Source organism: Acomys russatus, chromosome X (assembly GCF_903995435.1).
Source record: "Acomys russatus chromosome X, mAcoRus1.1, whole genome shotgun sequence".
Lineage (NCBI taxonomy): Eukaryota > Metazoa > Chordata > Mammalia > Rodentia > Muridae > Acomys > Acomys russatus.
Genome location: NC_067169.1, coordinates 5,909,079 through 5,935,261, shown reverse-complemented (window position 1 = coordinate 5,935,261; position 26,183 = coordinate 5,909,079). Strand labels below are relative to the sequence as shown.

At 40.1% G+C, this 26,183-nt stretch overlaps 1 protein-coding gene across 1 annotated transcript in view; it reads left to right on the top strand.

Moving 5' to 3' along the window:
* LOC127184665 (claudin-34-like) overlaps positions 1-25,910 on the top strand; it is a 55,675-nt gene extending 29,765 nt beyond the window's left edge. The window contains exons 2-3 of the mRNA XM_051141006.1: positions 13,677-13,806; positions 25,713-25,910. Coding sequence (XP_050996963.1) covers positions 13,677-13,806; positions 25,713-25,910 — 328 coding nt within the window. The remainder of the gene's footprint in view (positions 1-13,676; positions 13,807-25,712) is intronic.
* The last annotated feature ends 273 nt before the right edge of the window (positions 25,911-26,183 follow it).

Sequence of the window (26,183 nt, the reverse complement as noted above, 5' to 3'; positions counted from 1 at the left end):
CTAACCTCCTAACATCCACACCAGTGAAGCTTTGAGCTCGCAGCCTAGGGAAATCGTAAGAAAACAAGTGAATCTATCGTCAGACACCCTCCATTCAACTCTGGAAGCTACCCAACAAAAACAAAGACGGCAAGATGTCTAAAGAACAACGAAAAAGCATACGCAAAAAACCCCAAAACAACATGGCGTCTCCAGTTTCCAGCTATCCCAAAGAAAACCACCCAGAGAACTCAAATACAACGGAAATACAAGAAAATGACCTCAAATCCTTAGTAATGAGGATGATAATGGAGGAAACAAATAAAATTCGTAATCAAATGCAGGAAGACGCAGACAAACAGGTGAGAGACATAAGAGAAGCACATAGAGTGGAACTGGAAAAATTGCAGGAAAATGCAAACAACCAGATGAAAGAAATAACTAAAACGGTTCAAGCTCTGAAGACCTATAAAGAGGCAATGGAAGAAACTCAGGAATATACAAAAAATCAGATGAAAGAAATCAAAAAATCAGTTCAAGATCTGAAAATGAAAATGGATTCAATGATAAACACACAGACAGAAGAAAAACGAGAACGTGAGACCTCAGAGAAGAAGGCGAGCAACACAGAGGTGAGCTTTTTTTTAACAGAATCCAAGAGATGGAAGAACGAATCTCAGGGCTAGAAGATACAATCACAGATATTGAATCAACCATTAAAGAAAATGCCAAATCTGGAAAACTCCTGACACAAAACATCCAAGAAATTAAGGACACCATGAAAAGAAGAAATCTGAGGATAATAGGCATTGAAGAAAGAGAAGACATCAGACTCCAGGGCCCAGAAACTATTCTCAACAAAATCATAGAAGAAAATTTCCCCAATCTATAGAAAGAGATGCCTATAAACATACAAGAGGCCTACAGAACACCAAATAGAATTGACCAGAAAAGAAAAACTGCCCGCCACATAATAATCAAAACACAAAACCTGCAGAACAAGAAAAAATATTAAAAGCTGCAAGGGAAAAGGGCCAAATAACATTTAATGGTAAACCTATCAGAATTACACCTGACTTCTCAGCAGAGACCATAAAAGCCAGAAGGGCCTGGACAGAGATCCTGCAAACCCTAAGAGAACACAGATGCCAGGCCAGACTACTTTACCCAGCAAAATTAGCAATAACCATTGATGGAGAAAACAAAATATTCCATGACAAAAACAAATTCAAACAGTACCTATCCACAAACCCAGCTTTACAGAAGGTACTAGAGGGAAAACTCCATCCCAAAGGGTCAAGCTACAACCAAAACTACCCAGGAAATAGATAACTATCCCATGGCAAAAACACAACTACACAAACGCTCGACTGGAAACAACATCAAAATTAAGACTCTTAACAGTCACTGGTCATTAATATCTCTCAATATCAATGGCCTCAATTCTCCAATAAAAAGACACAGACTAACTGAATGGGTACATAAACAAGACCCAACATTCTTCTGCATCCAAGAAACACATCTCACCCATAATGAAAGGCATTACCTCAGGGTAAAAGGTTGGAAAAAAATATTCCAAGCAAATGGTCACAAGAAGCAAGCAGGTGTAGCCATTTTAGTATCGAACAAAATAGACTTTCAACCAAAATTAATCAAAAGGGATGAGGAAGGACACTTCATACTCATCAAAGGTAAAGTCAACCAAGATGACATCACAATTCTGAACATCTATACTCCCAATACAAGGGCACCCACATATGTAAAAGATCTCCTAAAAAAGCTTAAACCACACATCGATCCCCACACAATAATAGTGGGAGACTTCAACACCCCACTCTCACTGAAGGATAAGTCATTGAAACAGAAAATAAGCCGAGAAATAACATCATTAACCAATGCCATGGGTCAAATGGATCTAAAAGATATCTATAGAACCTTTCACCCAAACAAGAAAGAATACACCTTCTTCTCTGCACCCCATGGAACCTTCTCCAAAATTGATCACATCGTAGGTCACAAAGCAAGCCTCAACAGATACAAGAGGATTGAAATAATACCTTGTATCCTATCAGATCACCATGCTCTTAGGCTGCAATTCAACAACAACAGAAATAACAAAAAGCCTACACGTTTGTGGAAACTAAACAACTCTCTGCTAAATGACACCTGGGTCAGGGAAGAAATAAAGAAAGAAATCAAGGAGTTTCTGAAATTCAATGAAAATGAAGAAACAACATACCCAAATTTGTGGGATACATTGAAAGCAGTGCTAAGAGGAAAATTCATAGCACTAAGTGCCTTTAAAAAGAAATTGGAAACATCGCACATAAGCATCTTAACAACACAACTGGAAGCCCTAGAAAAAAAAGAAGCAGAAACACCCAAGAGGAGTAGACGCCTGGAAATAATCAAACTCAGGGCTGAAATTAACAAATTAGAAACTAAGAAAACAGTCCAAAGAATCAACAAAACCAAAAGCTGGTTCTTTGAGAAAATCAACAAGATAGACAGACCATTAGCCAAACTAACTAAAAGGCAGAGAGACAGTATTGAAATCAACAAAATCAGAAATGAAAAGGGAGACATAACAACAGACACTGAAGAAATTCAAAGAATCATAAGATCCTACTTTGAAGGCATATACGCCACAAAATTTGAAAATCTAAAGGAAATGGACGATTTTCTTGATCAAGTTCACTTGCCAAAGTTGAATGAAGAACAGATAAACAAGTTAAATAGTCCCATTTCCCCTACAGAAATAGAAGCAATCATCGATGGTCTCCCAACCAAAAAAAGCCCAGGGCCAGATGGTTTCAGTGCAGAATTCTACCAGACCTTTAAGGGCGAGCTAATACCGATACTCTTCAAGCTACTCCAAAAGATAGAAATGGATGGAACATTACCAAATTCATTCTATGAGGCCATAGTCTCATTGATACCTAAACCTCACAAAGACTCAACAAAGAAAGAGAATTTCAGACCAATTTCTCTTATGAACATAGATGCAAAAATACTAAATAAAATACTTGCAAAACGAATACAGGAGCACATCAAAGATATCATTCATCATGACCAAGTAGGCTTCATTCCAGGCATGCAGGGATGGTTTAATATACGGAAATCCATCAATGTAATCCACCATATAAACAAACTGAAAATAGAAAACCACATGATCATCTCCTTGGATGCAGAGAAAGCATTTGATAAAATTCAACACCCATTCATGTTTAAAGTTTTAGAGAGATCGGGGATACAAGGCACTTTCCTCAACATAATAAAGGCTATATACAGCAAGCCAATAGCCAAAATCAAAGTAAATGGTGAGATACTCAAGGAAATTCCTCTCAAATCGGGAACAAGGCAAGGCTGCCCACTCTCTCCATATCTCTTCAATATAGTACTCGAAGTTCTAGCCAGAGCAATAAGACAACAAAAGGAGATCAAGGGTATCCAAATGGGAAAGGAGGAAGTCAAATTATCCCTCTTTGCAGATGATATGATAGTGTACATAAGTGACCCTCAAAACTCCACCAGAGAACTCCTAAAGCTGATAAACACCTTCAGCGAATTGGCTGGATACAAAATTAACTCAAAAAAGTCTGTAGCCTTCCTATACACAAATGACAAGCTTGCAGAGGAAGAAATTAGGAAAACCACACCCTTCACATTAGCCACAAGCAATATAAAATATCTAGGAGTTACCCTAACTAAGCAAGTGAAGGACTTGTATGAAAAAAATTTCAAAACTCTGAAGAAAGAGATTGAAGATGACCTGAGAAGATGGCGTGATCGTCCTTGCTCATGGATCGGGAGAATTAACATAGTAAAAATGGCCATCCTACCAAAAGCAATCTACAGATTCAATGCAATCCCTATCAAAATAACTACACAATTTTTTAAAGACATTGAAAGTTCAATTCTGAACTTCATATGGAAAAACAAAAAACCCAGAATAGCTAAAACAATCTTGTACAATAAAAGATGCTCCGGAGGAATCTCCATACCTGATCTCAAACTGTAATATAAAGCAATAGTACTTAAAACAGCATGGTACTGGCACAGCAACAGGCTGGTTGATCAGTGGAATTGAATCGAAGACCCAGAGATGAATCCACACACATATGGTCACTTGATTTTTGACAAAGAAGCCAAATCCATTCAATGGAAAAAGGATAGCATCTTCAACAAATGGTGCTGGTCTAACTGGAGGTCTATGTGTAAAAAAATGAAACTGGACCCATATTTGTCACCTTGCACAAAACTCAAATCCAAGTGAATTAAAGACCTCAACATAAAACCAGAGACACTAAGCCACTTAGAAGAAAAAGTGGGAAAGAGCCTGGAACATATTGGCACAGGAGACAACTTCCTGAACAGAACACCAACGGCCCAGGCCTTAATGTCAACCATTAATAAATGGGACCTCATGAGGCTGAGAAGCTTCTGCAAGGCAGGAGACACTGTCAAGAGAACAAAGTGACAGCCTACAGACTGGGAAAAAATCTTCACCAACCCTACATCTGACAAAGGTCTAATATCCAAAATATATAAAGAACTCAAGAAATTAAACACCACCAAACCAAATAACCCAATTGAGAAATGGGGCTTGGAACTAAACAGAGAATTCTCAACAGAGGAATATCAAATGGCTGAGAAACACTTAAAGAAATGCTCAACCTCCTTAGTCATCAGGGAAATGCAAATCAAAACAACTCTGAGATTCCATCTTACACCCATCAGAATGGCTAAGATCAAAAATTCAAGCGACACCACATGCTGGCGAGGATGTGGGGAGAGAGGAACACTCCTTCATTGCTGGTGGGAATGCAAACTAGTACAGCCACTTTGGAAATCTATCTGGTGCTATCTCAGAAAAATGAGAATAGGGCTTCCTCAAGACCCAGCTATTCCACTCCTTGGAATATACCCAGAAGATGCTCCAGCACACAACAAGAAAATTTGCTCAACCATGTTCATAGCAGACTTATTCATAATAGCCAGAACATGGAAACAGCCTAAGTGTCCCTCAGTAGAAGAGTGGATAAAGAAACTGTGGTACATATACACTATGGAATACTACTCAGCTATTAAAAACAAGGAATTCCCGAAATTTGTGGATAAATGGATTGAGCTTGAAATGATCATAATGAGTGAGTTAACCCAGAAGCAGAAAGAATCAAATGGTATATACTCACTTATATCTGCATACTAGCCCAAGGGGCATGTCCCACGAAAGCCTTCACTTACCAGGAAACTGGGACAGAGGGGAAGGCATCCTATTGGGACTCTAAATGAGAGACACATGGGAGAACAGCAAAATAAAAGGATTCAGAGGGTCCTAGAAATCTACAAGTAGAACAATATGATAGGCAGATTTGGACCCAGGGGTCCCGCTCAAACTAAGGCACCAGCCAAGGACAATACAGGAGGTAAACTTTAAACCCCTTCCCAGATCTAGCCAATGGTCAGAATATTCTCCACAGTTGAGTGGAGAGTGTGATACGACTTTCTCACGTACTCTGGTGCCTCACATTTGACCATGTCCCCTGGAGGGGGAGACCTGGTGGCACTCAGAGGAAGGACAGCAAGTAGCCAAGAAGAGACTTGATACCCTATGAGAATATATAGGGGGACGTAATCCCCCTCAGGAACAGTCATAGGGGAGGGGAATAATGGGAAAATGGGGGGGGGGGGAGGAATGGGAGGATACAAGGGATGGGATAAACATTGAGATGTAACAAGAATAAATTAATAAAAAAAATTAAAAAAAAAAAAGAAAAAAAAAGAAGTTTTTCATCTTAAGGGACACATATGCAGGAGCATTGTCAGTCTTAATTTGTGCAGGTATTCCCATAAATGCCATTATTTCCAGTAAATGAGTAATCATGCAGTCAGCTCTTTCAGGACTTAAGGCCCATTGAAAACCTGAATATGTATCAATAGTATGATGCACATACCTCATTTTTCCAAATTATGCAAAATGAAATACATCCATCTGCCAAATTTCATTTCTTTTGTTACCTCTAGGGTTAATTCCAGCAGGTAATGGCAGTTGACTATATAAGGAACATGTAGGACACTTTTTATTTTTCTGGCTTGTTGTCAGGTGATAGCGAATCTCTTCTTCAACCCTTTTCCATTGACATGATGTTTCTCATGGAATTTTGAGGCTTCAAATACAGTACCTATCAATAATTTGTCGATCTCTTCATTTCCTTGTGCTAACGGAACTGGTAGACCTGTATGAGATCAAATATGAGTAATATACAAGGAATAATTTCTACTTCTGATGACCTGTTGCAGGTCAATGAATAATGTAGTCAATTCTGTGTTATTAAGAGTAAATTCAGCAGTTTCTATATGCAAATCAACTCTTTCAGCATTTTGAGAGTCAGTAATATTATTAAGAGATTCAGGAAAATCTAACAGTACCATAAGGATGGCATATAGTTCTGATTTTTGAACTGATGTAAATGGACTTTTAATCACCTTACATATTTTATCAGACTTATTACCAGCCATACCTGATTTATTTGCATCAGTGACGAGGGTGGGTGCCCCTGAGATTGGTGACCTCTTTACAATACTTGGAAGGATCCAATTAGTTCTTTTTATAAACTGTGTACATTTGATTTGGGGGTATCTATTGTTAATGTCTCCCAAATAGTTACTACAAGCTTTTTGCCAATCTTTATTAATTACCCATAATGACATAATTTCAGAATCAGTAAAAGGCACTACTATTTCCCCTGGGTCAATTCCTGACAGTTGATGCAACCTTATTCTTCCCTTTGTAATCAATTCAGGAATGTTCTCTATGTATGTTTTCAATTTTTTGTTTTGTTTATTTGCCAGGAATATCCACTCTATGATTCTGTCTTCCATTTGCATAAGAAGCCCAGTAGGAAAATGTTTTGAAGGCAAAATAAGCAGAATGCAACCAAGTTCAGGATCTACTCTATCCACATATGCCTTTTGAAATTTTTGCTCCACGAGAATTAACTCCTTTTCTACCTCAGTGGTTAGACACCTTGGACTGTTTAAATCTGAATCCCCTTGTAATGTTTGAAATAAGTTACTTAACTCATAGGTAACTAACCAGTTAATATCTCTCAATAATTTTTGAAAGTCCTTTAGAGTTTGCAATTGATCTCTATGGATCTGTACCCTTTGTGGTAAAATTTTTGTTCATTTATTTTATAACCTAAATAGGTAATTGAATCTCCTCTTTGTATTTTTTCCACAGCAATCTGTAATCCCCAGCTTGGAAGAATTTTTTGTGCCTCCTAAAACATTTTTTTCTACAACACTAAGATCAGAATCAGCTAGCAGCATATCATCCATGTAATGGTATATGATAGATTGAGGAAACTGTCTACGAATTATTTCTAAAGGTTGTTGTACAAAATACTGGCATAAAGTTGGGCTATTCAACATTCCCTGTGGAAGTACCTTCTAATGACATCTTTTCATTGGACCACTACTGTTTAGAGTAGGTATTGAAAAAGGAAACCTTTCCCTATCCTTCTCATGTAGAGGTACAGTAAAAAAAAAAATCTTTTAAATCAATTGTAATTACATGCCAAGACCTACGTAACAAGGATGGCAAAGGAATTCCAGGTTGAAGCCAACCCATGGGTTGAATCACCTTGTTCATGGCCCTCAAATCCATTATCATTCTCCACCCACATGATTTCTCTCTTACCACAAACACAGGGGAATTCCAAGAACTGGAAGATTCTTCAGTGTGTTAAGCCTCCAGCTGTTCTTTCACTAAACAGTGAAGCCCCTGCAACTTTTCTTTTGTTAAGGGCCACTACTCCTGCCATACAGGTCGGCTGGAAATCCATTTTAAGGGCCGGGCTGTTGGTATTTCAGCACTGTCCCCTCTTATAAAATTTTACACTCTAAACCTTAAGAGTTCTGAGGTTGGTCAGTGGGCATAGCTTGTGGTTGCCCCTGATCACTTACATTAATCTCTTCACCAGAAGCGTGTACCAATTCACCTATATTTTTACCATTGTTTATTTCTGTATTTGCAGAAATAGTAATCTGAGTACCCCATTGTTGTAAGAGATCTTTTCCCCATAAATTTATGGGAATGTCAGCCACATAGGGTTTCAGCCTCCCTGTCTGACCTTCTGGTCCCACACACTCAAGCCATTGCACACTTTATTTTATTTGAGATATCTTACCAATTTCAAATTTTTCTGTATAAATCTTCTTAAGTGGCCAATTTTAGTGCCAAGACTTCTGACCAATGATTGACACATCGGCTCCACTGTCGAACAAGCCTTCTATTTTAACACCATTCAGGTGTTAATTAACTTAGGTCTCTGACCATTAAATACTGTTTGCCAGAACACACATTTCCCTGTGCTTCTGAACGCACCAGAACTTTCCACTGGAGCGGCTTTGCCCTTAATATAAGAAAACAATAGGAGTTGAGCAATTCTATCCCTGGTATTGATTTTCATCTCCTTTTTTACACATGCCATGATTTTTATTTCCTCCTTAGAATCTCCATCTACAATACCGGGATGCACAATAAAACCCTGAGAAGTCAACCCACTACTTCCCAGAACCATTCCTACTGTGCCTGAAGGCAAAGGACCAAACACACTATTTAATTTGTAACATTCAACCTGGGGAAATATGGTAAGAGACATATTTGAAGCCAGATCCAAGGCTGCACTGCCTTCAGTGGCATGCATTAGATCACTAATACTCAGTACCCGTTTTCTTGCAGGTTTGTCACTTCTGGACTGGCCAAAGGAATTCGACTGGCATTGTTTATGGGGGCATGAGCCGATGGCCCCCTCCTGCAGTTTCCCATCGGCAAGATATTGCCTTGCACATCTCTCTTAGACTGACAATCCCGAGTCCAATGTTTTCCTTTTCCACAGCCACTACAGTACCCTGGAAGTCTTGGTATCTCATTATCATTATTGACAGAACCTCCTTGATCTCTCCTTCGATTCATGTTTTCTCCCCAGTTATTGTGCTTTCTTTCTCTACAGTTTCTTTGCACATGACCAATTTTACCACACTTAAAACACCGAGTATTATGATATCTGGGCTCTCTGGCTAAAGCGTGTCCTACAATATTATTTTGATATTTCTGTGAGTTAATATTAATGGTCTCTTTTACCCAGTCATCTAATGGAGCGTCTCTTTCCTTTAATGGTCTAAGTACCCTCTTACATTCAGTATTCGTGTTCTCATAAGCCATGATAAGTTTTAATGCCTGTTTGGTGTCAGAATCTGGCAACACCCTATCCATAGCAGATCCTAATCTCTGTAAAAATTTTGTAAAGGGCTCTAGAGGTCCTTGGAATACTTTAGTAAATGGAGTAGTTATTTTCCCGAGTTCCTCTACCAGCTTCCAAGCTCTCAAGGCTGCATTACAACATTGTTCAATAATTCTATCTTCAGCTTGAATTTGTTCCCTTAAGTTAGTATATTTTCCTTCCCCAAGCAATTGATCTCTATTAATATTTATTCCCTGTGTCCTATTTTCTTGTTGTATTCTTACAACCTCTGTTTGCCACCATGTTAACCACTGTAACTGTTGTGCTGCTACCAATACCGCTGAAACTAAATTTTTCCAATCTTGGGGAACAAGTCTATTCTGAGTGGCCCAGCTGTTAAACATTTGTTTAACAAAGGCAGAGTGCATCCCATGTTTGATGACGGGTTCTTTAAAATGTGTTAAATCCATCATGTCTACAGGACACCAGACCATTTCTTCATAACTCTCAGCAGCATTTTGCGCTGGCACATGTCTTATAGTGACTGGAAAAGCTGAAGGTGTCTGGGGGACTCTGGAGGTGTCCTCCACTGGGACATTTTCCTCCAAAAACTTTTTGGTCTTTCTGCCTTCCCTTTCCTCTGGTTTCTTTTTTTTTTTAATTTATTTATTCTTGTTACATCTCAATGTTTATCCCATCCCTTGTATCCTCCCATCCCCCCCCCATTTTTCCATTATTCCCTCTCCTATGACTGTTCCTGAGGGGGATTACCTCCCCCTGTATATTCTCATAGGGTACCCTTTTGACCAAAGGTACCTTCTGCTTTTCCAGCCCTTCCAGTTTTTTCTTCATTTTACCCATTTGTTCAGTCAAGTCAGTAATTCTATCCAACAGAATAGAGCTTATTGACTCTTCTGGTTTTTGCATCTTATCGATCTTTCTGCCAAATTTTTAAATATTTTATACAGTAAAAGACCAAGAGAAAACAAAAAATCCCGTCTGGGTATAAGGCAGGAAAGGATTTTGTAACAGCAGCTGTGACTTTGTTGACACCCTGAAGAATAATTACTGTCTCTTGAAAACCATTATCTTCCTCCACAACACTAGAAGTTAAACTACCCGTGATGTCCAAACCACATTGGGCACCACTTGTTGACTTAATTTTCTTAACTAGAATATTTTATTAACAACTTATTGAACGAGCCTACATCAATTATAACCCGATTAACCAAAGCAGTAGGAAATGAGGATTAATTGACACACAAAACCTTAAGGATATCAGTCCCGAGGAACGATTCTCCAGTCAGGAGCCACAGGATTTCTTTCACTAGAACCAGAGGAAACCAGACTCCAGAGCCTCAGCAGGAGCTGGATCTCTGAAGCCTTCCCTCGAGTGGTATTTTCTAGGAGCATCTTGAAGAGCGGCAATGAATAGCCAAATCTATCTCAAGTCTCCAATCTGTCCTGCCACCAGTTCTGGGCTCATTTATATATCTATCTCCTCCCAGAGTCTGTTCATGGGATCTTTTTCATCTGATAGAAATTAAGCTCCTACACAAGGTGGTTGCTCTTCTAGTGAATTAACATCACCTGTTCTCTCACTAGACCTTTCTGATCCCACATTTGGGATCCTAAAGAACAGGTTTCTCTCCTTCACTGTCGCTTTGTTCTGTTGACAGTGTCTCCTGCCATACAGAAGCTTCTCAGCCTCATGATGTCCCATTTACTAATCGTTGACCTTAACACCTGGGCTGTTGGTGTTCTGCGCAGGAAGTTGTCTCCTGTGCCAATGTGTTCCAGGCTCTTCCCCAATTTTTCCTCTAACTGATTTAATGTCTCTGGTTTTATATTGATGTCTTTAATCCACTTGGACTTGAGTTTTGTTCATGGTGGCAAATAGAAGTCTAATTGCATTTTTCTATATGCAGACATCCAGTTAGACTAGAACCATTTATTGAAGATGCTATCTTTTTCCATTGAATGGATTTGGCTTCTTTTTCAAAAATCAAGTGATGTGTGTGGATTCCTCTCTGGGTCTTCAATTCGATTCCATTAATCCAACAGCCTATTGCTGTGACAGTACCATGCTGTTCTAATTACTGTTACTCTATAGTACAGCTTGTGATCAGGAATGGAGATTCCTCTGGAGGATCTTTTATTGTATAGGATTGTACTTGCTATTCTGGGCTTTTTGTTTCTCCATATGAAGTTGAGAATTGATCTTTCAATATCTTCAAAACATTTTGTAGGTATTTCAATAGGGATTGCATTAAATCTGTAAATTGTTTTTTGTAAGATGGCCATTTTTACTGTGTTAATTCTCCCAATTCACAAACAGGGTAGATCCCTCCATCTTCTGATGTCATCTTCAATTACTTTCTTCAGAAATTTAAATTTTTTTTTCAAATAAGTACTTCACTTGCTTGGTTAGAGTTACTCCTAGATATTTTATATTGCTTGTGGCTATCATGAAGGGTGTAGTTTTCCTATTTTCTTCCTGTGCCTGTTTGACATTTGTATATAGGAAAGCTATTGACTTTTTTGAGTTAATTTTTTATCCAGCCAATTTGCTGTCAGCTGTCAGAGTTTTCTAGTGGAATTTTGGGTGTCACTTATATACACTATCATATCATCTGCAAATAGGGATAATTTGACTTCTTCCTTTCTCATTTGGATCCCCTTGATCTCCTTTTGATGTCTTATTTCTCTGTCTAAAACGTCAAGAACTATATTGAAGAGGCAACGGCAGCCTTGTCTAGTCCTCGAAATTAGAAGGATTTCCTTGAGTATCTCTCCATTTAATTTAATGTTTGCTATTGGCTTGCTGTATATAGCCTTTATTATGTTTAGATATGTACCTTGTATTCCCTATCTCTCCAGAACTTTAAACATGAATGGGTGTTGGATTTTGTCAAATGCATCTAAGGAGATGATCATGTGGTTTTTCTCTTTCAGTTTGTTTATATGGTGGATTACATAGATGGATTTCCATATATTAATCCATCCCTGCATGCCTGGTCATGGTGAATGATGTCTTTGATATGTTCTTATATTCTTTTTGTGAGTATTTTATTGAGTAGATCTGCGTCAGTGTTCATAAGAGAAATTGCTCTGAAATTCACTTTTTTGTTGCATCTTTGTGGGGTTTAGGCATCATTGTGACTTTGGATTCATAGAAAGAATTTATTAATGTTCCATCCATTTCTACCTTTTACAATAGCTTGAAGAATATTGGTATTAGCTCCTCTTTGAAGGACTGGTAGAATTCTGCACTGAAGCCATCCAGCCCTTGGCTTTTTTTGGTTGGGATACTATCAATGATTGCTTCTATATCTACAGGTGAAATAGGGCTATTTAATTTGTTTATATGAACTTGATAAGATTTTGGCAAATGGAATAGGCTGAGAAAATTGTCCACTTCTTTTAGATTTTCAAATTTTGTGGCATAGATGCCTTTAAAACAGGTTCTTATGATTCTTTGTATTTCCTCGGTGTCTGTTGTTATGTCTCCCTTTTCATTTCTGATATTGTTGATTTGGATAGTGTTTCTCTGTCTTTTAGTTAGTTTGGCTAACAGATTGTCTATCTCGTTAATTTTCTCAAAGAACCAGTTCTTAACTTTGTTGATTCTTTGAATTGTTCTCTCTGTTTCTAATTTATTGATTTCAGCCCTGGCTCAAAGGGGATTTAAATAGTTGAACGAGATATTAAATCTGTGATCGCAATCAACTTTCAAAAACATCAGCTGCCATCAAAGTGTGGCCATGTTGATTTATGTTCTGGAAGTTCTGGGGATCAGCTTGTCCTGACTAAGTAGAAAGGACACCTGGGTGGAACTCCTGGTTAATCTTCTCTGAGGTAGGGAAGACAGCAGCCAAGGCAGCTTTGTATTAGGTGAAGGAGAGGTTTCTGTCATTTTGGATTAAAGCCAGAAAGGTGTTAGAAAAAATAAAGGTAAGAAAAAATCAGTCCCAAGGTTTTTTTTTTAATCCAGGGTACTTAAAAAAGAGTAAGTCCATTGCTGAACTACAGTTCCACTGGGACTTGAACCCAAGCCCTTCTGCTTGCAAAGCATATGTGCTAACTGCTACACTATGGAACCCCTGGTGGATGATCCCTGATTAGTAGCCTTTTCAGAGACTACAGCCAGAGTCAGATGGTTCACAGGAACTCCTGCCTTCTGCTGTGGCCCAATCCATTCTCAAAGCTGCTTGCTGAGTACAAAGGTGAGTTATAACCCTGAGCTCAGTAATTCTAGCAGCAAGCTCACTTTGTGGACTAAGAGTCAGGACCACCTGAACCCAGGATTGAGCCCAGGCTTGGGCCCCTCTAACTTCCTGACTCCAATCTTTCCCTCAGCAGCTTAGGCCAGTGGGAGTTTACCCTATTTAGGCACAGCTGCCTCTGGTGCCTTCCCTCAGGCATACTTTCCTTTCCCACATTCAGGAACTGGACTGACTTGTTCTATGGGAAGTCAGCAAAAAGTCACTGCTCGTGGCTCTTCGCTGTGGACGTGGAGGACCAGAAGGCTGCTGCCAGTGCCGAGGACTCTGGCACTTCAGATTGGGTTTTTTGGGTGAGGTTTCATGTGTGTAGTGGTGTCTTGTCTCGCCAGGACTAGAAAAGGTCTAAGGCTGCAGCTCTCTTGCTCTCCTTTGATTTGCCAACATTAATCCCTTCCAGGAGTCACCCAGGAGGAGCAAATTCTCAGGGCTTCTCTTCAGTCCCATTTGTGTAAGGCTAAACTAGAAATGGTTGTATACAGGCCAATTTTTCCTGGTTGTTACATAGGAAACAGCAACAGGCATATCACATAACGTGCCTGGAGGAAAATGAAAGGGGATTGCCCTATATTTTTAGGTCATGAAGAATTCCAATTGTGGCCTTAGAGCTTTACATTCACTGCTCTGAGCCTCCTTCAAGGGAGGTAGGATATTGGACTCTCTGTCACCAAAAGCTCTCAGGTGGTTTTTTCTTTTGATTGTCTTATTTTACCTTGCTGAGAATTCTCGCTGTAAGTTTGTTACCATCTGCAGATTGCTCCTAGCCTGAGCCTGGGCTCAACCTCAGTTTCAGGTGGTCCAGAGTCTAAGACCACAAGGTGGGCAAGTTGCTAGAAATCCCGATCCCAGTGTCAAAATTTACCTTGGAATTCTGCACCCATCAGTATGGGTGGAGCTACAGCAGAAGGCAAGCATTCCTGTGGTGGCTCTGAGTCTGGCATTACTCTTTGAAAAGGCTACTGGTCAGATTCTACCCCTCAGGGGTTCCATAGTGTAATGGTTATCACCTCTGCTTTATAAGCAGAAGGTCTTCAGTTCAAACGTGACCTTGGGTCAATAAGGGGCCCAGCCCCTTTATAACTATCCTAGATTAAAAAAAAAAACAAAACCTGAGACTTTTTTCTTGTAACTATACTTTTCTAAAGTGTTTCTCTCTCTCTGGCACAAAAGGATAGACATCTCTTCTTTACCAATGTTGAAGCTGCTTTACACAGCGTTAGTCCAAGCCTCAGCTGCTGTCTTCCCTATCTTAGATAGGCTTCACCACACTTCACCAGGGGCTCTGCCCATCAGCATTTTCCCCTGGACCAGGACGATTTGGCCCCTAGAACTTCCCTTGAAATTACATCAGCATAGCCACACGTTGATGACAGCTGATGTTTTTAAAGGTTGATTGTGATTATAGATTAAACATTTTATTCAACTCTTTAAGTGCTTTATCTACTCTAAAAGGAGAGACTAAGACCAAAAGCATAGTACTTTTCCTTTCAGTGTAGCTGGAGGATTAATGGGATGATGATTCATCTCTTGAAGGAAGAATTGATATACAGTTTAGAGTAATGCCAATCATTTACATTTATCAATTGAATGTAGTTCTTGACAATTTCATACACATATATAATACATCCTGATTACTCTCACTCCCCACTCTATAAATACCCACTAAGTGTTCATTGATGAGTCAATGTTTCCCTTGTTAATTTTTGCTTCCATTATTAAACTATTTAGTTTCAGGGACGAGAACTTCTTTTGGAGGTTGAAGAGAAGTGTTTATTTCAACAAGAAGAAAAAGTGAAAGAATTCTGAGTTCTTTGAGCCAGGAATGAGATGACATGGGATAATAGAAACTCCCACAGAGCAACTCCAGGAAATAGAGAATAGGATCTTGGTGGATCCATGGCAGGAAGAATTGAGGAGGCAGTGAAGAGTTAGTGAAGGGAAATCAATATTTTGTGAAGAACTATCTCTTGAGAAGAGATTTAGGAATGGAGGATTTAAAGATGTTCCTCCAGGCATAATTTGGGGTACAAACTGAAAAGTCTAATAGCTCAGATTTTCTGTCTCTCTGTCTTACTACTTGGGCCAGCCCCAGTACTTTATTTAAAGTGAAGATCAGTTTTTCCATTACAGATTACATCATGATTTACTCATCCTTTAGAATCAATAGGGCATTTAAAGATCAACAAAGTAAGTGAGAAGCTTAACAAAGAAATACAAACACATCTCTATAAACTATAATAAAGCTTACAGCAGAAACCAATCCATTTCCAAGCAATGGTCATCATGACCTGATTATTATTTCTTAACCAGTACTTATGAAAGTTTAATCATGAACTTCCCTTGCGTAAAACTTCTGTGTTTACATGACTGTTACAAAGATAAATATTCTCTAATAAAGCAAGAACTTGGCTTACACACAGTCCAAAACCAATAGGTGTGATGTCCTAACTTAAGCTAACTGAGAATGAGTCTTGTATTATAAAATATCTGTACATCATGATGTTCCAAGCCCAACTTCTTTTGCTCTCAAAGCAGATTCTATGGAATTTTTTCTACAGCTATTAGTACCTAGCCAGGGAATCTTATATTTAGGTCCTAACTTTCCTGCCAAACAGTTTCTTCTTGGGTGCCCACAGTCAGAGCACAGACCCTTATCACTGTGTCCAGACTTTAGTCAGATGACTTATTTTAACATTCTCTGTAGGAGAAAGTTTTCCCAGTGTGAATTTCATTTGGGCTGAGAAACAGAAAGGCAGTTTTAGAAGACAGATCAGATTTCAAAGTAATTTTTAGACAAACTTAGACCTGGAGCACTCATAATATTCAAGGGCAGTGGTAATCATCCAGAGACCTTTGGAACTTTGTCAATCAGAGCCTCAAAAGGTCTTCTGGATGTTTATAAAGCAGGTTGGACAGCCGGAGGTCCCTGGAACTTTGTCAAGCAAAGCCTCTACACCTTGGCCTTATGTCTCCAACATGTAGCAGACAGCTAAAATGGGAAAGAGAAATTTTGGATTTTTTTTGTGTGTTGGCTCTCTAAGCTGGCCCCAGTTTTGCTCATACAGTATATAAATCTCTATCTTTTTCTAATTAACACACAAACAAACAAACACAAGGTGATTTTCCTGTTAAAAATGAATTTACTCAATTTATCTTTTTAAAACTTTATCTATTAAAATGCACAATCTGATACTGTTACCTATATTCACATTGCTGAATAGATTAACACAACTTTTTCTTGCAAAACTGAAACTCTACATCCGACAACCTTGCTCCTCCCATCATCTTTATTTTTAATGAGCATGTATTATTGGTAGTTGATTGAGCAAGATATTGACATAAATATTTTTCTTTGTTTTTTGATAGAAATTGAATGTGATCCCACCCCTTTTCAAAGCAAGTCTTCCCATCTTGAGCTAAGCTACACCTCCAGCCTTACTGTGTGTTCTATGTTAGCAGAATTCTACGAAGGAGCATTTATTGTCATCATTTTATAGACAGAGAAATTGCCTTTTGTTCATGCCAGTGCAAATAGCATCTTTCTTCTCAAATCAATTTGGGGATCTGTACCCTCAGCCAGCTTCCTCACTTTTAACATTGTAGTTGTTTCCATGTTGTCCTTATCTTGTGTTACCTGAACATTGTACATCTTTACAGAGAATTGAGCCACCACCACCACTACCACTATCAATACCATCAACAGCAACACCATCATCACCACCACCATCACCTCCTTCATCACCACTATCATCACTTTTATATATAAAACATAAGATAAAATATGAAATATGTGATGTGCAGTCTGTGCCACACAACAAATATGATATGGAGATTTTTAATATATGAACATGGGGGGGGGAGGAGAATTGGTGTTTGCTCCAGAGAAAATTAGGGAGAAAGACAGAGAAAGAGAGAAGATGGAAGTAAGAGAGAGAGAGAGAGAGAGAGAGAGAGAGAGAGAGAGAGAGAGAGAGAGAGAGAGAGAGAGAGAAAGGTTTTGTCCTTTTATCCACTGGGTATCTAGCCTCGCTAGTGTCAGGCAGGTAATGTCTTCAAATGTGGCTAGGAAGACTGGGGCCAATATGCTAACCACCACTACCACCAATACCAACAACACCACTAACCAATACAACAACAACACCTTCAGCTCCTGCTCCTCCACCAAATTTTTTGTTTTCCTGAATGATCAGTTGTCAAGACGACAGCAAGCTCTTCTGGGAGAGGACACTCTATAATATTTCCTTACAAATAGAGGCTGTGTTTACTCAGCAGGATCTGTTGAAAGTCACTTTCTAAAAAATGTTGTTGAAGAAAGAATTAGGGACCATGGTCTTCTGATTTTAGTTTCTATTTTCTTCCAGTACTCAACATATATTTAAAGACGGAATAACACCAGTATCTTCTTTGCTAAACCAACCAAACTGTGTCAACAATATCTTCTGAGACTTCCTCCTGAGGGAGGTGACTGTGTGGGGTAATCGTCAGGGACTGAGTGAAAGATATAAGAAACTAAATGGAATGAGATGCTTAGTGAGACCAGTGGCTCAAGTTAAGCTCCTGATCCTAAACTAGCTCTCCACTTCATTTAGGTAGTGCTGTGACCAAGGACAGAGAAAAAATACCATGTAAAGTCAAAGGCTTCTTATTATTACTTCTCTATGAGAGTGAAGGTATGTACTGTTCTGCCATTGATGTTTATTATATATTTAAAAATGTGATTTAATTTAAAGAATAGTTGATAAATTGGAATACAACCTATGTGGGCTCCTTTCCCTGGTAGGTTGCCCTGAGAATCGGGCCCCAGAGCTTCCTTCAGCCTTCTGGAGGCTAGCTGAAGAATGCTCCATTTTGAAAATCGGTTGTCAAGAAGACATCTGGGCAGGCAGGGAGTGCAGGTCAACTGGGCTCAGCTGGGTTGGGACAAGGGAAATCTGTGTCCTTTTAAGAGGGAGAAGAGGGCCTCTGGCTTGTGAAAGGCCAGACTCAACTTTATTAAAATAAAGACAAAAGAGTCAAATACCTAGATTTTTATTCACTGAGCTTTAAAAAAGGACAAGAACAGAGCTATATGGGAGGCATGGGTGGTAATCTGCTAAACCTTCCAGTACCTGGGTTTTTTAACTTAGGGTATTTGAATAGCAGGAGACATTCCCAGGACACTCTAAAGGGTTCATCTACAGGGTACCTTTGATGTGTTTTTCTTCAAAGAAGCATCTTTTGACATCTTTTGTGCAGATTAGGTTCTGCAAGCAATTATCTCTTTAACACATCGGGGTCTGGTTGGTTGTCATCCACATGGGGTCTGCTCACCTAAGTAAGAGCAAGAAGCTTACTTGGAGGGAGTGTCTCACCTGCATTCAGACAAGGGCCCACAGCCCCCACTCTTTTTTAAGGAAAAAGGGAAGATGTGTTACTATTGTGTTTTGGGGTTAGGAATTCTCTGGTATTGCACCAAGAAACAGCTAGCAGTAACTTTAGCAATATTATTTATCTGTTGTTTTAAAAACTGGATAAGGCAGGGTATAAGGAGAATAAGGGTTCCAATGCCTAGTACAGGGCCAAAGAAGGGGAGCAGCCAGTTTACAAAGGGATTTGAATACCAGGGCTTGGGTGAGTAAGGAGAGTATTGTGCTTGGAGATCCCCAAGCAGATCCTTAAGCACATGTACATCTTGTTCTACCAACCCAAATATACTGACATACAAACAACGTTTCCCCTAATAGTAAGCAGGTCCCCCCCATTCAGCAGCCAATAAGTCCAGGGCTCTCTGGTTCTGGAGGGTGACTCCAGCCAGGGAGGTAATCTGGAGTTGAAGGAATTCAAGACGGTGTGTGGTGAAAGCCATCCCCTCATCGAGTTTGTCCTGGAAATCACTGGCCAGATGATGGGTTTGAGTGAGGGCTGCTCCTGCAGTTCCACCAGTACCCAGTGAAGCTGCCAAGCCCAATCCAATGAGGAGGAGGAATGAAAATCTCTCTTTTTCCAGCTCCTCCTGGTTGTAAGGCGAGTTCTTCAGGCTTATAGAGATAAACATGGGGAACAATCATTACAGGGGTGAAGAAGCCTTGAAAAGGAGGAGTAAGGCAGGAACCAGTGGTCTCCCTACACCAAACCATGGCAGCAGGGCTAACACACATTGGCATTGTGACTTTGATATTGTGAGAGCGAGCAGGATGGGTTTCTGAGGAGGGCCCTACAAGGCAGAGGAGAGGGGACAGGTCGAATAGAGGGATGGCATGTGACTTTTGAATGGACAGAGATCCTTGTGATTTATAAAGGGAGGCATGAATCGTAAAGGCAGCTAATAATGTTCGGAAAAGAGAAGCACAGAGAAGGAAAAGTTTGTGTGCATGGTGAAGGGAAAGAGGTTAGTAGCATAAGGAATGTACTGTAGCCAGGAAATAGTGGTTTGAAGGTCTTCTGGGTTTGGTCTTCCTGTTTAAGAATGTTAACATAAGTCAGGACCGATGGGGAGGCAGGGACAAGATGTCGAGAGACATGAAGGTCTGCAATAGGGTAATTGGCATAGCCATTAGTACAGAGCCTTCCCATGACACCTATTCTCCATTGTTAATCACAGGGGTCCCCGAGAGGAAGCAGAAAATGAGTATTATGATTTGCAAATGTGGTGTCATGGTGATTGAAATATTAAATTCTATAACTCCAATATCTGCAACCTCCATATGTGAAGACCTCCTGGATGCAATCAGCTGTGTTTCATAAGGAAAGCATATCTACTTATGTTAGGTTTCATGGGGCACAACCCACTGTGGTGTGGAGCCTTCCCAGCAAACCTGAATTTAAAAAACCTATTGGAAAATAACCTATTAATTAGTTAACATATTATCAATTAAAAAACTCATTTTGTGTGGCTGTCTGTCACTGTTTTGCTAATGCCTCTCTGGTTTCATGAGGAGCCTTCTAAAATTCAGATAATGTTTAAAATGCAAGAGAAAGAAAGGAGGATCCTCACCTTTTGTATAGAACAACTGTAAATTGCAACAATCAATGAGAAATCATGTTTCCTGGGGTTCTTAGGAGCAAAGTTCTATAGGAAAAGATGGTTTCAAGCTCATTGAGCACCACTTGTTTTTGCCTCCCTGGGTGCTGATATTCAAGACATATTCCACCAGCCCCAGCTCATTTTCCTACTTTTTATTTTATTTTATTTTTGTTTTCCTTTTTGGGACACAGTTTCTCTGTGTATCCTAGGCTGTCCTGGACTAGATTTGAAGACGAGGCTGGCCTCAAACTCACAATGATCCGCTTGCCTCTGCCTCCGGATTACTGGGATTAAATGCATGTGCCACCCGCCAGGCTCCATTTTCCTACTTCTGACCATGTGTTTGCTTCTACTTTTACAACATAGCCATTTGCTCCTCGTAGGTAGTATGAATTTTATAAGATGATAATGAAATAGTGGGCAATTTCTCCATCATCTATCATCATCTTTCAATTTACTAACATATAAGTTAATTCGACTTACTCTTCTATATGACCACCTCTGACACATGTTACAAGATTACTGTCAGTAATAGCACATGAGTCAAGTTGGGCTATGTTGTTGTAATTTTAGGCAAGGCCTCAGTGTAGCTTTGGCTGGTCACACACACATAACGAACATTCATATGGACACACAACTAAAAATATTAAATCTATTTTAAAAATCTTGCATATTATGAACAAAGACGCAAGTGCTCACTTTGTAATGAAAAAATCATTCTATAGATTAGAATTTACAGTTTAGTGGTATAGTACTTTAGTGCACACACTGTTTTTTTCTGAGGATCTCAATTCAATTTCTTATACCAATATGAGATACAGTTCCAGGACTATGACACACCCCTGCCCACACAAAAATGCATACAAATATTTATAAGTAAACCAAAAGTAAATTAGAATTATGATCCTATATGTTGTCTATTTATCAGAATAACCATATTACCATATGTGCACATTACCAGCCACACTCCAAGCCAAAGAATTGAAATATGCAAAGATCAACCTAGGCCTGTTTTGACATCACTAGAGCAAGAGCATCTTCTCTACAGAAAGTGCTCATTTGGAAATCCTGCTGAATCAATTCTCTGAAGTTCTCAGTTCACAATTACATGGAAGCACAGGGGTAATATGCTTGTCCAGCACTTTGGGGCCTCAGAATCTCTGCATTTACTCTAAACTGTATATACTCTAAACTGTATATAAATTCTTCCTTAAAGAGAAGAATATTCATTCCAGTAACCCTCCAGCTAAACTGAAAGGAAAAGAAGTATGCTGTTGTTCTTAGTCTTTATTTTTAGAGTTTAAAAAGAAATTAAAGAGTTGAATAAGATATTGAATCTACAAAATGACTGGAAATAGATTCTCATGACACAATAACCACAGAGGCGAAGCTTCAGTGGCTTCTAAGGATATCAACATCAAAGGTAAGAGAGCACAGTCATGTGTAGCTTCCTTATTAAAGATGTGCTGGATGCAGGGGACAGGCGCCTCACAAGGTCAAGGAGAAATTCATTTAAATGAACTGCTACATTTGCTTCCACCATGGCCTTGCTTTAAATCCATGCCCAAATTAAAGGCATCACCCCAGTAAAATTTCCTCATTATCCCCCCTTTGATCTAAGTGCAGCATAACAGAAATTCTTGATTAGGAATTCCATTTTCCGGTTTACTTTTTTTAAAAAAGGTTCTTTGCAGGCATTTTTTAGAACTTTTGACTGCTCCTTGTAAATCAATAGGTTTCTTCCACAGAATTCCAGAATCAGTAAAGTAATCATCTGTTTACAGATGATGTCTACCAGGGCAACATTACCATTGGTTAAGTGGAGGGATCCCAGAAACTATTGATAAATAAGAGACTAAGAGGAACAATATTTTTGTTTCTGTTCCTTAGTGAACACAGTAGCACAAAAGTAGGAAGTGGTGACAGGCGAGGTATTTAAACATTGAAATAAATTTTTCTTAAAGCAAAATTTGAAATATAACACCTTCTTATAATTACTACTACTACTACTACTATTGTTATCATTATTTGGTTCAAATGAAGCATAAGAAAGAAGACATTTAAAAGAAAAAATACTAAATCTATGATCACGATTAACCTTTAAAACTGTTAGCTGCAGTCAAAGTGTGTCTTTATGGATGTATTTTCCTGGGAGCTTCTGGGGGTCAACTTGCCCTGACTCAGGAGAAAGGGCTGATGTTTGGAACTCCTGCTGGAGCCTCTCTGAGGTGTGGAAGACAGCAGTTCATGCTCCACATTACCTTATCTAAAGCAGTTGTGACCTTGGTGAAGGAATGGTGTCTGTCCTTTCATGTCAGAGACAGAAAGGTGTTAGGAAAAATATAGGTACAAGAAAAATGTCTCAAGTATTGCTTTTTGTCTAGGTATTTACAAAAGTATGAGTTCATTGCAGGACTACAATTCCACAAGGACTTGAAGCCAAGCCCTTCTACTTGTAAAGCAGAAGTGTTAGCTACTATACTATGGAACGCCTGAGGGATAATATCTGAATAGGAACCTTTTCAGAGAGTAAAGCCAGATTCAGCTTCTCCACAGGCACTCCTGCCTTTTACTGTGGCCCAACCCAATCTCAAAGCTGTTGATTACAAAGGTGAATTTTGTCCCTGGACTAAGGAATTCCAGCAGCAAGCCCACTTTGTGGCCTGAGAGTCAGGACCACATGAAATAGGGATTTAGCTCAGGCTAGGGGGCCTCTAACTTCTTGATTCCAAACTTTACCTAAGCAGCACAGGCCAGTGGGAGTTTACCCTATTTAGGCATAGCTGTCTCTGGTGCCTTCCCTCAGCCATGCCTTCTTTTCCCACTGTCAAGAACTGGACTGACTAGTTCTCTGGGAAATCAGCAAAAGGTCACTGCCAGTGGGTCTTAGACATGGGTATGGAGGACCAGAATGCTGCTGCTGGGGCTAAAGGCTCTGTCACTTCAGAGAGTGGCTTGGGGTGAGGTGTCATGTTTATATGGTGTCTTGCTCTCCAGGACTGGAAATAGAGTAAGGCTGCAGAAACCTTAATCTTCTCTCACTTCTTACTGGTTGTTTCAAGGGACATCACATAAATTGAGAGGCCAGCATGGTGCAAAATGAAAGGGATTTTCCTTTTTTTTAGGTTATGAAGAATTAAAGTGGGGAACATTAGGCTTTACAACCAGCACTCTGAGCCTCCTTCTAAGAATGTAAGGTTTTCAGACTCTCAATCACCAAGAGCTCTCAGGTGGGTTCCTTAGGTTTGATTATCTTGTTTTACATTTTGTGAGACTCCAGGGTGGATCTTAGTCACCCTCTGAGGATTGCTTCCAGCCCTCATGCTGAAATTCCATCTGATGGTGTCTTTAACAACCTTGGTGGACAAGACCACTCTCCTTTCTCCAGGCTTCTTACTGAAGATGGCAGGATAACGGGGATATGATACTGAATATAAATAACACTGCTCCACAAAACCATGTTTTTCTGATAATGGTGAGGGAAGAAATGGAGTGTGGAGGGTGTGGAAGGAGCACAAATGCGGAGATGAGTGGAATTTTAGTCTTGCTCTGGCTATTCACGAGGTTTATACTCAAGCTAGTCAATTCAACATACTGCCCTGACCTATGAATGGAGAGGACTGTACTCCCTATGAAACAAGACATTGTTTTGAAGACAGTTTCTAAAAGCCAGACAGAATTTTTATTAATTTATATTTTGTGGGGGTAATGGTTATAAAGAAGGAGAACATGCAAACGTGTAAGTGCCACAGCACCCAGCCCAGGCACTACAGAGGAACTTGGGTTCTCTTCTGTGCACCCACATCATGCTGTACAGGACCTGACACCCTCTTCTGACCTCTGCTGACATCGTCACACATGGCATGCACATACAAATGCAAAATCATTAATCCCAGCACTCAGGAGGTAGAGGCAGGAGGATTCAAGTCATTCTTGGCTACACAGCGAGAGTGAAGGCAGTGTGAATAATAAGACATCTGGTCTTACAAAGCAACAAGAACCTCAGAACCCTTAGATACACTAATCATAAGCTCTCAGTAGGTAGGTAATGAAAACAAAAACAAAAATTATAACAACTGCCTTCACTTTTCTATGAAGCTAATATTTACGTGCAGAGTAGAAGTAGAAATGTCTCGTCTAACCCTTATAGTTCATAAAGGAGACAGGAGTTAGCTTGTTGAATTCACTAGCCTGAGTGCAAAGCTAGTGATAGCTTTGGAGCTCTTGAGCTCCTTGGCCTTTGGAGTTTTGAACTTTGAGCCAGCAAGACTTTGGCCTTGGGTGTTTTGGCCTTTTCCTCCTGGGCTGTCAGCTGAGCTAGTGAGGATTTGGGGCCTTTTCAATTGTAATATGAGCTGAGTAGGAAGGTGAGCTTGGTGCTTTTTCTGCCTCTCTGAGGTGGCAGGTATTCACCCCAGCTTCTGGCTCCCGAGTCTTTATTGGTAAAAAGAGATCATTTGGGATTTCGTTATAAAACGACAACATTCTAACACTCCTTCGTGGTAAAAGCCTTGGAGAAATCAGTGATACAAGGCCCTTACCTAAACCTAACATACAGCAAGCAGATAGCCAACATCAAATTAAGTGGAGGAAAACTGTTGGGTTCTGGGAAGAAGCTAAGATGCTTAAAATGAACACTATATTTTCTCAACTAGGGAAAGTGGCCAGTTCTGGGTCTGAACGTTCACATGTAATCTACATGCAAGCTGCAGCCAGGCATATAAAGAACAAACTCGCTGTGTGGGGAGGTGGTATTCTGGAGCCCATGGATTGAGGAGTCACAAGGAATAGGGTGAAACTGCCCTTGGATCCGTCTACCCACCCCATGCCAAACTGCAGAGGTCACCCGCCCAGGCTAAGTGGAAACACAGGCGGTAGGTCCCACCAAAAACAGCTAGAGTGTGTGTGGAACTCGTGGGCCTTCATGGGCCCAATCTAAAGCCAGACACAACGGACAGAGCCTGCAAACAGGGGCAGTTAGAAACCAGCTTTGACTTCTCCCACAGGCCCAGGAGGATTTCCCAGGCTATAGGGAGACATGGGTTGTGCCTACAGTGTCTAATTTCTGACCTAGAGGGATCTCTGAGCGTCCTGGCTTAGAGGGTCATGGAAAGTGCAGGCACCTTGGAACCCCCCAGCGGCCTGAAACCAAATCGTCTCTGGCCCGCAGTGCACTGATCCTGCACTCTTCAACAGACAGAACCTAGCTGGATCAGCTTTCACAAGCCCAGCAGGATCTCCCATGCTATCAGGGGACGTTGGTGCCTGCAGTATATATTCGATGACGTAGAAGGATGTCTGAGCATATCCGCTTACAGGGTCTTGGAAAGTACAGGCACCTTGGATCCCACCAGCGGCATGAAACCATATTGTATCTGGCCCATGGCGTACTGATTCTGCACTCTCCAACAGACAGAACTTAGCTGGATCATATCCTACAGCCCCAGCAGGAACTCCCAAGGTATCAGGAGATGTGGGTCATGCCTGCAGTGGCTAATTGCTGGCGTAGAGCGATCTCTGTGCATCCTGGCTTACACCATTATTGAAAGTGACAGCATCTTGGATCCTGCCAGTGGCCTGAATCCATATTCTTTCTGGCCCATGGCACACTAATCCTGCACTCTCCAACAGACAGAAGCTAGCTGATTCAGTCTGGAGTCTAAGGTG